The sequence below is a fragment of the Ambystoma mexicanum genome, chromosome 13 (genome assembly GCF_040938575.1).
Source record: "Ambystoma mexicanum isolate Mex_15411 chromosome 13, UKY_AmexF1_1, whole genome shotgun sequence".
In the NCBI taxonomy this organism is placed as follows: Eukaryota; Metazoa; Chordata; class Amphibia; order Caudata; family Ambystomatidae; genus Ambystoma; species Ambystoma mexicanum.
The window spans coordinates 519,782,936-519,798,287 of NC_090938.1; the positions used below are offsets into that span (position 1 = coordinate 519,782,936).

Here is a 15,352-nt window from a genome sequence, read left to right on the forward strand (position 1 = left end):
TGACAATCAAATAATAATTATGCAGTCCTAGTTGAGTGTCAAAATAAAAGGGCCTATACTAATAAACCTGTTGCCAATCCTTACTTATAGATACAAATAGTGTGGGAAACAATGTTATGTAAAAGAAAAGTGTCCAAGAAATGATATGTCCAGATATTAAAGCCGTTGGCTTCCCTTCACCACGTTTTCAGCATGGGACAAGGCGGCACACTTCATCTTAGCACACTCTCTGGCTTCTCTAGCACAAGGATACAGTTCAAAACCTCAACATCAGGGCCTTCTGCACCAAAGTCTCTTTGCCATTAAAAATCTCTTATTTCAGAGGGCCTGATGCAACACGACAAACAATTAAAGTTCCTTTCTTCTTAGGTTTACACATATACAACTTCTCGGGTGATTTACTGTTCACCCGGGTTCCCCTCTACCGGGTACAGACCCGCTTTATCTACTTTTCCAAACTTTCTCTACTACATCAAAATCAAAGACTTTGTGTGCAAGATTTTGCTTGATCCGTCGCAGGACCACTTTGATTCACAATTACTCGTTCACTTCTTGATATGACCTTTTTCTCACGTTCGCTTTTGCCACTTCTCAGCTTGATACTTTACTGAAACCTTTGATTAAGCACCCACACAGTGCTGGACCACTCTGTCAAAGGTGTTGTATCTTGCTTTTAAAGTTCAATCACTCATCAGCAGTTAAACTTTGCTTTCGTCTCTTATCACACGCGTTATAACAATGATCGTTCCAGCACTCACCATAGAATGTTGCTGCTTGGAACTTTGGCTTCAACAGAGACCGGTCTTGTATCTGTCTCCCAACTCACTGGCTGTGTTGAGTTCACTGATGCTGCTTTATTCTTGTAGCCAAGGACGATACAACGATGGCTGCTGCTTCTCCCAGCCTTTATTATTGACGCAGGAGGGCCTCGGGTATCTCTGACACACAATGCAGGATTCTTTAGCCTGGTTTCCTGGTCTTACGCTTTCTATTCTCGATGTTTCTGGAAAGTAACAGTTCCTTGTCAAAAAGGTCAAGGGAACTTCCCTCATTTTGATCCCCTTCTGTTTTGCCGTCTTCTCTCGTTCAGCTGCTGTCTCGATACTGCTGTTTCCTTGTGTGCTTTGCCTCGCTCAGTGTGCTCCTGTGCTCCGCATTTTATCCGGGTGGGAAGCTTAATGAAAGTCAGGTCTGTGTGTGTGTGTGTGATGGTGAGTAATTACCTGACCTCGCCTGACCATTGTATTGGGACACACCAGGTATACTGGTCAGGTGTTAGTCTGTTTTCTCTCAAAATGGGCTTTCCGTGTGAAAGTGTTTGTGTTGTAAAAGGGGGTGGGTAGAGTTCCTAAATATCCTACCTGGTAGGATGGGGTAAAGGTGTTATAGGGAAGAGGATACCGTGTCTCACCATCTAGTGTCCCAGTCCCTGTAGACCTCTCACCCAGGTGATCCTCCTGCACTGGCCCACCCCCAGGAACTGGATCCAAAAGCGATAGCCGTGTCCTGGCCACCTGGATAATAGATCCCTGGGGACTAGTGGGTGAGACACCTTCTGGTTTCTCAGTCTGTCTGTGTCAAAACCTATGCTTGCCCTCACTCGTAGACAAAATGTGTTCTGGGTTCTTCTTAAAGAAAAATGGTAGCTCAAAAAGAAATGTAAACCACGACTGGTTTCAGGTGGCCTTACCATCAGGTGTAGTTCTGCCAGTTTCAGAAAAAAGATAGTTCAATACAAAAAGGGTTGCCCTTGGTACCTTAAATGTAGGGCTCTTGCAGAAAATAAAGTTCACAATGTCTCTGGGTCGCCTGGGGGTCTGTTCCCCAAGCTTTTACTCCTTCCAGTTCGAAACAAAAACACACAGTCCTGGTCAGGCCTCTAACGGTTCCCTTTCCGAAGTCTAGGCTTCTCCTGCTAAGGTTCAAAAATGTCTTGGTGGGCCTCTCAGGGTTGCCTTCCCCAAGCTTGGGCCCCTCTGGTCTCAAACAAAAGTGCACACAGTTCCTTCCATGGGGCAGTGTCAGAGACTTTCGAAAACGCTGGCCTTTTGCTCCACCTTCTGACCCCTCTCTTCATGCTTTGTATTTTTTTCTTATGTCTTGTTTCACTTTCCCTTTTCTTTCGACTTTGCAGTGCACTCCTGCACCTTTTTTCTCTTTGCTGTGCCTCTTTCACTATCCTCTTGCTTTATCATGCCCCTTGCACACTCTTTTCACTTTGCTGTGCACCCTTGCACCTTCTTTTCTTCCGGGTTGCTCGCACCCTCTCTTCTGTTTTCGGTTCGCTTGCACCCTCTTTACTTTCCAGTTATTTCAAATGCACTCGGTCCTTCGGGTCGTTCGCATTCTTTCTTCTGCTTTCGGGTCACTTGCGCCCTCTCTTCTGTCTTTTTCTATCTTTGCGCCGCTCACGCACTTTGTTTTCCTTGCTTTCCTTTTTCTCTTCAGCAACTCGCCTCACTCCGGCTCCATGGAGACACGGCTCCGTAGCCACACTGCAACCCTCCAGCCACACAGGGTCAGAATTGCAGTGTCCTGCTCTCCTCCATACTTTTCAGGCTTCTCGTTCTGCAGCCTCCACGTTCCAACCAGCAACCCCAGCTCTCTCATCTTCTCTGGCAGAACCACACCTTTTATACCCTAACTGAGGGTCAAGTTGAGTCAAGTGTGAATGGTTAAGGTAAACAGTCTGACGTTGCCTGACTCTAGTAGTGGGGAAGCCTAGTGGTGTAATGTGGCAGGCCTCTCTCTGCTTCTCACTGTTATGTCTATGGGTAATCTTCACTGCTCCTGATCGCCTCTCCCTCATCCCAGTACATTTGTGAAATGGGGAGGGAGAGACACTGGACAAGACGGGAACGGACATTTATAGGTTTAATTATGATCAGTTGATTGGCAGAGGAGAGCAGGGTATCCCCTGGCCCTGTTATACAACAGGGTTGGTTCCCCTTTTTTAGGTTACATCCTACCCCAGACATCCTACCATGAAACTACTTGTCTTGATAATACTCCCTAGGGTTTGAACAAGGGGAAGACAAAAATATATTCAGGTTAGAGCCAGGTTCTTGTCTCATCTGGCCCTCCTCCCTGCCTGGTTTTGTTCTGGCATGATCCTCCCGCTTCCGTCTTGGGTCAGAGACAGCGGAGCCTGCGTATCCCATAAAGGCTTCAGAGACTTCTTCCTCCTCACCCATCGTCCTGTTGGGATACCGCGTCTCACCCATGAAGGTTGAGGGAGAGTAGGTTGATGGATAACTGGGAATGGGAGGATACTGTGATTTACCCTCAGGCATCCTCTTCCCAAGGACCTCCTACTCCGGTGAGCCTCCCTCGCTTGTCCGCCCCCAGAGTCATGATCCAAGCGCGATGGTCCTTCCAGGGCCACCTCAGCAAAGGATCCAGAGGGAGAAAATGTGAGGATACCTTCAGGTTTCTCACAAGATGTATGACTGTTAATATAATTAATTTGAACAATCAATATTAGAGCTATGGTGTAGTCTGTATCTTATTCAGCAACCGTGGCCTGACTTGTATTCCAAACTCCCTGCATAAGGCGGCTAGGAGCCAACAGTCATGCACCTTGCAGTGTAATCTGAATCCACCCATCAATGAATGCAGATGGGCACCAGGCACAACTTTTTGAATGGAGAAAGGGATAACTTCTGGATACCAGCAGCGCATCAAGAGTGTAGAATCTCACTGGAAACCCAGTTAAACCATCCTGCGTTTTGTAGAGAGAGGTTCTTCTCTCACTATTATGTGAAGTCACCAAGTGCACTTCAGGACATGTCTTCCAAGGCTCTAAGTTGATGGGATCCGTATACAAATTGAAGCGTGCTTCAAACCAGGTTGTCAGTACCTGCAGAAACTGCCTTGTGTGCTGGCTCTCGTACTCTTCTTCGCTTTCACCATGGCCCAGAATGTCCTCACTTACTCACTTGCTTAAATTAAACAAGTAATTGGAGCAGGCGTAATACTGGTCTCGCAAGGTCACTATTGCGACAGGAAGTGGATTTTAGCTGCAAATAACAAAGTGAAATAGACAATTCTCACCACAGTAGCACGACCGATCCCGCTGTGACCATCTCCTTACTCGTCCGACTGTTTCGGTGGCTGCAGACTCACCCTATGCAAACTGCGACATTTGCACTCAGTTGTGCATGCTTCACGCTGTGTGACTGCTTTTCAGCACTTCAAGTTAAGCTCTGACTGCTCTTGTTAGGGAGAATTCTCTGTTTAGGCTGAATTTCCCTACCTAGTGAGTCCCCCAGCAGCTTTGCTGGATTTCTGGGGTTTCTTTTTTTTCTCCTGCCAAGAGTGGGACTCTTTTACCCTCACTCTTGGACATGTTGAAGTGTGTTTTCTTGGTTAAACCTTGTGTTGAATGGGCTATGGGGTCTTTTACTCCATAGGGCCTCATGTATTTTTGTGATGTGGGTTACACAGCACCCTCTGTGCCGTGACCCAGGGGTGTCCTAGGGACCCCCCAACATAGACTCCATACCCTGGGACTGACTACTGTCTCCCAGGGCATGTAAAGTCACCAAAGACTTTGCTAGTCTTGAATCCTGAACAGAACCAGTACAAACCATCATATTGTGGACGTACTGGCTGGGGCAATTCGATTGCCCCAGGGTCTGTTAGTCGAGGGGGCACGTCTCCGTCCCCCCTGATCGAGTTTTGGCTGGTGGCAGTGGAAACTACTTTTTATATTCGACCGCGAATATTTCCCTATGGGATTTCCCATTGTTTTAGGCTAACACATTTAATTAATTATTTACGGTAGCCTTAAACATACCGCCGGTTTATATATTTATTTTTATAACTCCGGTTGGGAGTTTTTGCCAAAACTTGATTCTAAAATGGCGTTGGTGTTCGCCTCTGTAACTCTGACCCAAAGTGGAGCCCTTTGTTCCACTTTTGGCGGGCTTCTCCACAGAAGCCCTCCAAAGTGGTGCCACTCTGTCTGGGGTACTTAGGAGGGGTGGAGGGGGATTTAGGCACCCTGGACTGAGTTACCTTGGTAACTCAAGTCGCACTCCGTCCTGATTGGCCCAAGTGGTGAGCCGGCCGGCTCACCACTTAGCATGTTTGAGTGACAGCTAGGCTGGGTGAATGGGGGTTTGCTGCATAAAAGCAGGGCTTTGGGGACTGGAACTTCAGAAGTCGCCACAGGACCAAGAATCCGACGAGGGAAGAGCTGAGCCGACCTGCTTCGACGACACCACCCGGTGGAGCCCTGCTGAACCGTCTCACCACTTTTCCCGACGACCGAGGAGAACTCTTAACGGAGTGGCTCCTTCCCTTGACTGGTGGGGACAACCAGTTTTCGCCTTCTTTTCGCTTCTCGAGGTATCTCGTGGCCGCCTTGCCAGTGCCAAGCACCCCGGCAACCGGAACCCCACCACTTTTACCCCAACCACGAAAGTCGGTACAACCCTTTATCCGGAGGACTCCGCGGCTGGTTTCTTCCCGGGCAGTGCAACGACCTTCTTCTTCTGCTCTTCAGCGAGAACTTCTTCTCCCCTGACCGACGTCGAGCCTTGCTGCCACTGCCTGGAACAACTGCCACCGCTGGAGGATCCTTTCCGCTTAAGGTACCGTGTTCCGCCTGGCTTCCCTTGCTACCGACTGTACGGGGTAGATTTAGCCCCCGGCTTTCGAACCTGGGAGTGCCTGGGACACGCTGGCTAAACTTTTTAAGCCACTCTAAACTCTTTCTAACTCTTTGCAAGACTTTGAATCCTTAACAACAGTGTGATCTTGGGCACATTTTCGCTCCGGCTACTCTAAGAGTGGGCCCTGCCTAGTGACTTTTGCTCACCTGAGACTTTGTGCTTCTTTGAGTCTATTGCAAGTGTTCTGGACCTTAGAGTGGTGTGTTTAACCCATTCCTGTTTCTTTTTACCCCTTTCTTGAACCTACTAGAGTGTCATCTAACGTTAAGCGCTCACCTCTGTTTTAATTATGTGGTGTTAACTTAGAGTTGTCTAGATAGGAGTAAGGGTTGGAACTGCTTTCATTATAACTGTGTTTGAAGTGTTTTTACTATATTTTGCTAGAGTGATTTCAACTTATGTGTGTTTTATAAATAAATAACTATATACTTTTGAAACCAAGCTCTGGTCAGTGTTTGCTTGTGCTATTGTGTCTGAGTACATATTGTGTATACTTTGCATACTGCCTAACTCTTCTTGAGGGAAGTCTGACTGCTCAGCCACAGCTACCAGGTAAATCTGGGTGGTGCAGACTGCTACCAAGTGGGTTTACTGCTATACCTGTAGTCTTAAATCTTTTGCAGTGTTCCCCAAGGGAACTGCACAGGTTTCTGCCTAACAGCTCTCCACTTCCACAAATGAAAGACTGCTTGCCACGTAACGGGTATCAGGTAGGTTGGAAAACAACTGCACTCAGTCGTACACTCAGAATTGGTTTTAGGCCTGGGGCCCTTCCCTAGATATACCCACTCTCACAGGGGTGGCCTAATTCAGCCCACAGTCACACCAGGGGGCTAAAAACAAAGATTGAGGTGGCTAGCCAATCCAGTTGGCCACTAAAATCTCAAATCGCCCAAGACAACTGCCACAGGATATGAAATGGCCGGCTCGTGCCCAGGCACTGGTCTAGACTGGTTCATACCCGTATAAAGGGAGGATGGCTAGGCTCACAAAAGGCCCACATGTACACAACGACTATTTTAAACCTACCTCATGGTGCTCTGAACAAAGAAAGTCTACAAATAAGGTACATTGGCTATTAATGTGGCAAGCACCCCTGCAGCAAAAGCCTTATGTGCTACCATGGCAACAGTTACTCATAGTTAAAAAGGGTTTCGGGGGCGGTGGGACTTAAGTAGAAGTCCATTTAGTCACAAAAAGAGGTCGGAGATCCAAAGAAATAAAATGCAGGGGGAAAAGCAGAAGTTAAGGGGTCCCTAAAAAGTCAACGGAATTCCCAAAGAATAAATTCTGTATTAACATATGTGTATTTGTGATGCTATGTGGAGCCACTCTGTCGAGAACGTTCTCTCTCTCTCTCTCTCTCTCTCTCTCTCTCTCTCTCTCTCTCTCTCTCTCTCTCTCTCTCTCTCTTTCTCTCTCTTTCTCTCTCTTTCTCTCTCGCCCTCGCCCTCCCGCTTTTCTTCTTATTCCCTGGCTCTCTTACACTGGGTAATTTACTTTGGTCAATTTTCACAGCCACCTGAGTCATCTGATGGCATAAACTGTGTGTCCTTTCACCTGCAGTTTACTTTACGGTTCCTGCTGCAACATTGTCTTATATACAAAGGAGACATCTTCCCTCATGTAAGCAAGGCTACATGACGTAAATGACAAGAGCAGGAGAAAGTGATACAAAGTTCGAGTTTGCGAATGCCTTATTCAGGTACCTTCATAACCAGGCCTTTATTTTGGCCAGGGCATGCCGGGGCAGTTTCCCAGTAGTCTCTAAAAACATCTTCCGAGCCAGGATGCCGCCAGGGCTTCCTCCATCACCCTATTAAGCAGCCTCCCTTTTTTCGCCTGTGAGCTATCTGAAAGCGGCTTCAGGAAACATTCATATTAATAGGGAATGAGAGGCCTTTGCTCAAGCACAGCAGTCCAAGCGTCACCCCCCCCTAAGTAGAAAATGTCCAAACCAATATTTGTGGTTATTGGACATTTTACTGTTAAGGTGAGTGTTATTACAAATTAAATGAGCCCCGAGGCCAAAATCTATTAGGCACTCAGAAGGGTTTCCTATTTGACTCACGATCACAGACCTATTTGTCAAAGGTAAATCTGTTCTCATATTTTAGGTTCCCAAAATGCTCTTTGATTTACTGCAAAGCAGCCAGAACCGCATTGATGCCATTTGTTCCCCATCCCCTTCTCATAGGTGATTTATTTATAAAATGTGGGTGATTTACTCAGTAATTGAATTGTTTATTTACCGTGCCAGATTAATTTATTTCCAAACCCCACAATAATGTGTTTATAGTATGCAGACTCGATGTCAACAAGATGCATGAGGCCACCCTGAGTATCCTAAAACAAATGTTTGTATGGCCTCATGATTTATTTGGGTCAGCCCCCTGCTCACCGCTTCCCCTCTCCCAGTTATGCCACGCCTAGCACTCTTTAGGTCATGCCTGCCCTCCTGTGTGGAGCCTGTTCTTCAGTTTGGCATCCCCCTTAAGCCACTGGTCATAACTTTGCAACCATACATTGGCTTTCCATGGGACGAACCGCATCAGTGATTTCATACCATTTAGTTGTGTACACTAGCAGGTAATCCTTCTCAATAATTCAGCTCCCCAGCACGGGAGCTCTCACAATAATTCTTTACTGGTTGTCACTTGTGTCATTTGTTTTTTATCTTGGTTACATTGAATCTGACTGCTTTTAATGTCGGTGCTGGTAATCCGCGGTAGTGAGACTCGCATTCATTTTTTCTTCGTAGACTACAAAAACAGATGGACAGAGCTTTTATCAAAGCAGAAAAACAGAGGTTACGAGCGGAGAAGAAGCAACGAAAGGCAAAGGTGAAGGAGCTGAAACAGCTGCTCAAGGTGCATCGAAAAATATCCTGCTGGAATCCAGTACATGGAGCAGAGTGTGCGGCTCCAGCTGAAGCCAAACCGGATTGCCTGCAGTCCAACGTACTTGTGTAAGGAGGAATTGTGTTACCGCAAAATATCATTTTGTTTGCCCAATTTCGAGGTTTGGTGAGCTGTGGTGCTTATTGGGGTTGAAACTAAAAGTGCACTTGTGTCCAGCTTTTATCAATTCAAAATGAATGGCAATCCCTTGCTACTTTGTGACTGGATGGATAAAAATGCAGGGACATAAGCATCAACCCAATATAAGAATATGGGCTCAAGTCGAGGGTACACGCGGGTGGACGAAGTCCAGTGGCGGAGCCCCTGGGGTGGGTGGCAAATGCACCCCCAGGCTCCGCTCTAGTGCCCAGTGTGCCTCCCGCTGGCACCCTATTGGCCGCCCCTCCCACACCCAAAGCTGCCTCCGCTACTGACGGAGTCCACCCACTTGTTTCAGATGGTGGACGCCGTCCCCCTGGGTTTTTTAGAGGCAGTGTGTAAAATGATTAAAAATGTGCTATATTTTTAAAATGTACGCCGTCCATGGTCGCCAAGTTCGCAGGCCAGGCACTTCACCACTGCACCAGCTAAGCGGATATTAGCAAACAACAAAAGCTGAAATATCACATTTCAGGACTGCATGTTCCAGGGAAAACATTGTTATTGATTCTTGGAGTTTAAAAGATGCACACCTTTTAATATTTTCAAAACGCTATTAGAAGAAAATATCCTCTCGGTTTTTTGAGTGTTGATTTTATGAAAGGCACATTTCATTCAACCTGTGCAATTTGGATGATTATGCAAAGCCAATTGAATGACATTTGCATATTTCACCTTTATGTGCACATTTCTGGTGACGTCCCATCCAATTGCGTATGTTAATGAGTCCCCCCCTTTTTTTTTTTCTTTTTTTAGGACTTGACCCCTGATAAGAATATAATGATAAGGGAGTGAATTTTAAAGACTGATCCTCAGCAAGAGACAGTTAGGTTTGTTTGATTCTATGCAGGCGTACAGCCTCAAAAAATAATTCAGGTCCCCAATACATCATTCTGGCCTTGCCCCCCTTTGTACACCAGAGTTCGCCAGCACATATATATTTATATTCAACGAAAAAGCTTTAGTTGCAGGGACTGTTAAGGTGAGAATTTAACACAACAAACACCACCACTGAAATTCAGTGAATGCCACCTTAACTTCATGCCTCCTGTTGTGCAGCCTATGACCACAATAATGACATACCTGATGACGTCACTGGTGAAATCACTAATTACATCTGAAGCCATGGCTAGTTAGTGGTGTATACAGATAGTGCCCCCTTTATGTGTTAAAATATACAGTCAGCCATGCCCACTTAGTGTTTGAAAATATACAGTGAGCACGGCCGATGGCCGTGCCCACTAGGCATGGCTGGAGGCCATGGCTACTGCCTCTTAATGTGTTTATAATACACCAGAGGGGTCGAAGGGCGTGGGTACTGGCCATAGCCGAATGGCATGGCTTTTGGCTGCTTAGTTTTGTGAAATATACAGCGGGCACAGGCGAAGGCCGTAGCCACTGGCCATGGATGAATGCCATGGATTAAGGCCATGGCTAGAGGCCCCTTAATGTGGTCAAATATGCAGTGGTTTGTTTATTTGGTAATGCGCACCAAACCCGTTGGTAACTGGGCACAGCAGATACAAGTATACTTAAAGCTTAGTTACAACATGGAAAAGGTACAGAAGTACAGTTTGGGAATACAATGGGTAGGTGTCACAGGTTTCCCCCCTTCTCACCTCTGTGTTGCCTGATGTTCTCTTTAGGTGGAGTCTTCTTTCGTATGGTTCGGGACTTAAATAAGCCCGCTCGGCCGTCCTCGGCTTCCAGATTACGTTCAGCTTCGATGTCCAGGATCACAGGAAACTCCGGGAATATTCAAGAAGGAGTAGGGGGGCAAGCGGAAGCGACGCAGGGATTCCGGGAAGTTAGGAAAGAGGGAAGAATTTGGGAGAAGATGATCCAGGGGCCTGGGGATAGCAAGTAGCACTAGAGAAGGTTCGGAGCACACGTCCGATAACAGCTAGTAGCAGCGTTGAGACGCGCGGGGCCGCGGGGGAGTGGCTTCTTTATAGAGAACGCTGTGTAGAACGTGAAGACTGGCGAGCAGCGTTCTGAGCTTGCCGCCATGTTGGTAGTATTATGGAGTGTAAGGCCTGACGTGTCAGGGACCAGGAGGCCCACAAGGGGCGAGTTTGATGGTTCATGACACCATGCCTCCTCTGGAAACTTGTTCCACCGGGTTTGCCCGGGTGTATGAGATTGAACCTTCTGAGTAACCTGGGGGTATTTAGATTTGAGATAGGTTCCCAAGTACGTTCAGTGGGGGATATCCTTTCCATTCCACCAGGTACTGGAGTTTGCCACGTCTATATCTAGAATCGCAAATCCTGGAGACCTCATACTCCAGTTGGTCATTGATGAGTACTGGTTTTGGCCGAAGGTTAGTTCGAGACTTCTGAACATATGGCTTCATTAAGGACGTGTGAAAGACTGGGTGGATTTTCTTCCAGGAGTCTGGAAGCTTGAGTCGGTAGGCCACTGGATTGACGATTTCCTTTGGAAGGAATGGCCCATAATATAGAGGAGCCAATTTATTTGGTCGCAAATGCCGTGGTAGCAGTTTCGAGGACAGCCAAACCTTATCCCCTATTGTGTAGGAGGGGCTTGGTCTTCGTTTGGAGTCTGCATACAGTTTGGTCTGGGTCCTGGCCTTTTCTAATTGTTCTTTGGCTTCTCTTTGAACATTAATGAGCATTTCAATCCAGGAATCGACTGTTGGAACTGGTGTAGGATGAGGAAGGATAGAAGGTAGAACCGAAGAGTGGAATCCTTGGCTACAGAAAAAAGGACTGGTCTTAATAGCGGAGTGGTCCGAATTATTATAGGCGAATTCAGCCACTGGTATTAAAAGGGACCAATCGTCCTGGACCTTGGTAGCGAAGCAACTGAGGCATTGTTCCAAGGTTTGGTTTACGCGCTCTGTGGCTCTGTTGGTTTGGGGACGATATCCTGAGGAAAGAGCACGTTGGATTCCTAGTATTTGGCAAAGATGTTTCCAGAACTGAGAAATGTATTGGAGCCCTCTGTCTGATATGATCTTGGAAGGAAGTCCTTGCAGTCGGAATATGTGTTCCAGGAAAATTCCAGCAAGTTCTGACGAGGATGGCAGTTTAAACAGAGGTGTAAAATGGGCCACATGGGTGAACAAATCAATGGTGACCATGATGGTTGTGTATTCCCTGGAAGGTGGTAATTCCACAATAAAGTCTGTTGCTATGAATTCCGAAGGCCTTGTTGGAACTGGAGGTTGCTGCAATAGACCCGCTGGTCTCTTGTTGTCATGTTTGTTTTGATTACAGACAGAGCATGCCTGGATATACCTTTGTACATCAGCTTTCACTCCAGGCCACCAAAATTGCCTTTGTATTAATCGGAGGGTATTGGTAATACCACGATGTCCGGAGTAAAGAGTATCGTGACAGAGATTTATTATCCTTTGCTGTAGTTTTTGTGTTGGGATGACCAAGGCATTGTCTTTGAACAAGTATCCATTTTTGGTTTTCAGTTTCCACTGGTTCTTGTCCGAGATATCTTTCCAGAGTTCCGAGGATTGAGTCTGAATGCGGACTTCATCAAGGAGGCTGGTCGCCTGGGCTACAATTATTGTGTGGGGAAACATCTTGGGAAATGTTCGGTCATCGGGAGGTTCATAGTCAGGGCGCCGAGACCAGGCGTCAGCAATTACGTTTTGTGTTCCCGGAACATGGTGAATCTGGAACTGGTATTGGGCAAAGAAGAACGCCCAACGGGCCTGACGACTGTTCCCATTCCAGGGCCTGTAACACTTGGAGATTTCGATGGTCCGTCCGGACCTGGACAGGATGTTTAGCTCCTAGAAGTAAATGACGCCACTCGGTGAAGGCTTGACGGATGGCTAGAAGTTCCTTTTCTAAGACTGAGTAATGAGTTTCACTGGAGGTCAATGTCTGTCAAAGATAAGCAATAGGATGTTCCAGCCCGTCATCGAGTTCCTGTTTCAGAACTGCTCCGATGGCATAGTTAGAGGCATCTGTTTCCACAAGGAAAGTTTGATCTATATCTGGTTGAACCAGGATGGGGGCTTGTGTAAATTCTGTTTTCAGGCGTTGGAAGGCCTTCTCCTGGGCTAGGGTCCAATGATAGGGAGTATCTTTCTTCAACAAGGAGATGATCGGTTGAACAATCTCGGAGAAGGATGGTATAAACTTCCGATAGAAATTGGCCAAGCCCAGGAAAGATTGGATCTGTTTTACGGAGGTCGGAGTTGGCCAGGATAGTATGGCCTTAACCTTGGATTGATCCATGCCTATGCCATCTGGGCTAAGGACAAATCCTAGATAGTGAACAGTGGAAAGGTGAAAAAGGCATTTCTCTGGTTTTGCTAGAAGCTTGTGTTCACGTAGCCGTTGTAACACTGATTTAACATGTTCTTCATGCTTGAGAGGATCCTTAGAGAATATCAAAATATCGTCCAACTAGACGATGACGAAAAGAAATAGCATATCCGAAAACACCCGGTCCATAAAGCGTTGGAAGCTTGCCAGAGCATTAGAGAGTCCAAAGGGCATGACCAAGTATTCGTAATGACCAAAGGGTGTTCTGAAGGCTGTCTTCCATTCGTCACCTTCTCTAATACGAATCAAGTGATAAGCACCCCTGATATCCAATTTGGTGAATATTACGGCTCCTCTTACGGCTTCCAGGATATCTGAAATCAAGGGGAATTGATAACGATCCTTAAGGGTGCACTGATTAAGACCTCGATAATCAAAACAAGGTCCGAGTTCCTTGGTGTCTTTTTTAGGAACAAAAAATAATTGGGCCCCAGCCGGAGACTTGGATGGGTGTTTGGTGCCGTTTTTTAGGTTAGTATCTAGGTATTCACGAAGGGCCTTTTTCTCTGGTTCAGACAGGATAAACATCCTTCCAAAGGGAATCACGGCTGAAGGTTCGGTTTCAATGGCACAGGCCTCAGGCCTATGGGGTGGCAGGGCTTGGACAATAGCAGAAGAGAACACAGCATATTCCTGGTAGGTTTTAGGAACCTGGATGATGTTGGAGACCATAAGAGGATCTTGCTGAGTTGTTGAACATTCTTCTGATGTTGTCGGTGAAGGATCTTGGAGCAGACAATGGGACATGCAAAATTCGGAACCTAGGAACAGGGAACCAGCTGTCCAATTGATTATGGGTTGTGTTTTTGTAGCCAGAGCATTCCCAATACCATTGGGTAATGGGCAGATTTTATGATGTCAAACTTTATCCTTTCTCGGTGATGGTTTATAGCAAGCTCAATTTCCTTATTTTGAAGGGTTATGGGTCCAGAAGAAAGAGGTCTTCCATCAATTGCTTCTACAGGTTGCAGGACATTCCGGGATTCGTAAGGAATATGATGTTTAAGGACTCATTCCTGATCTGTGAATATTCCCATGGCCCCACAGTCCACTAGTGCCAGAATGGGGTAGGATTCCTTCTTGGATGACGATAGAAAAGCCTGTAAGACTACCAGGGAGTTTTGTCCAGGAGAGTTCAAGGATGGTATAGATGTGGAGCCTGCATCTCTCTCCCGAAACTGAGCTCCATCTAGGATCGGGAGCTGGCGTTTCCCGAACGCCGTGGAGGGGCTAAGGGACATTCTCTGACTAAATGCTTGTCCGAGGCACAGTACATGCATAAGCCAGTATGGATCCTTCTCAGCCTTTCTTGGGGGGATATGGGTCCACGGAAGGCCCCTAGCTGCATGGGTTCGGGTTCATTTGTAGGAACAGGAGAATCTTCAGATTTTGAAGGGCCCACAAGAGGATTTTTTTGGATGGTTGACTTGGTCTCCCTTTTCTCTGCCTTTCTTTCCTGGATGCGGAAATCAATCTGTAGAGCAAGATCCATAAGTGCCTGGTAAGAACTAGGACGTGCAACCCTGGCTAATTCATCCTTAACACCTTCATTTAGCCCTCTCCGAAAGAGGGTGAAGAAAGGTTCAGAAGACCAACCCGCTTCTTTAGCCAATTGCTTGAATCGAGTTACATAGGTGTGCATGTCCTGAGAGCCTTGCTGGAAATAGAGTAAACGTTCTTGAGCACTAAAGACCTGTTCTGGGCGGTCAAACATAGTCTTTAGTGCTTGAATGAATCCATCATAATCATCCAAAAGGGAATCTCCGGTGTTAACTAATGGTGTGGGCCAGGCTAAGGCATTCCCGGAGAGGTGAGAAATAATAAAGCCCACTTTAGCCCTGGGGGTGGAAAAATAATAAGGTTTAAAGGTAAAGCGGACCAAACAAGAATCCAGGAATCCTCGGAGGGTTTTTGCACAGCCGTCATATTTGTCAACAATGCCGGCCAATAACACGCTGTCCTTTGAGGCAGAGTCACGTGAAAGTACCAATTGTTTCAGCGCAGTGTTCTCCGCTTTCAAGTTCTGTACTTCGGTCGATAGTTCTTGCATGCCACGCATAAGATCCTGGATGGCCGCCTCCATGTCTGTATCGACTTCTGTCAGGTGGCGTCTTAATCTGTCACAGGTTTCCCCCCTTCTCACCTGTCTATGTTGCCTGATGTCCTCTTTAGGTGGAGTCTTCTTTCGTATGATTCGGGACTTAAACCTGCTCGGCCGTCCTCGGCTTCCAGATTACGTTCAGCTTCGATGTCCAGGATCACGGGAAACTCCAGGAATATTCAAGAAGGAGGAGGGGGG

General features: G+C 46.7%; 1 protein-coding gene across 5 annotated transcripts in view; it reads left to right on the top strand.

Moving 5' to 3' along the window:
- Positions 1-15,352, top strand: part of NBR1 (NBR1 autophagy cargo receptor) — a 1,466,631-nt gene that overhangs the window by 562,865 nt on the left and 888,414 nt on the right. For all 5 annotated transcript variants that reach the window (XM_069634202.1, XM_069634206.1, XM_069634204.1 and 2 more), the window contains exon 10: positions 8,440-8,646. In XM_069634202.1, coding sequence (XP_069490303.1) covers positions 8,440-8,646 — 207 coding nt within the window. The remainder of the gene's footprint in view (positions 1-8,439; positions 8,647-15,352) is intronic.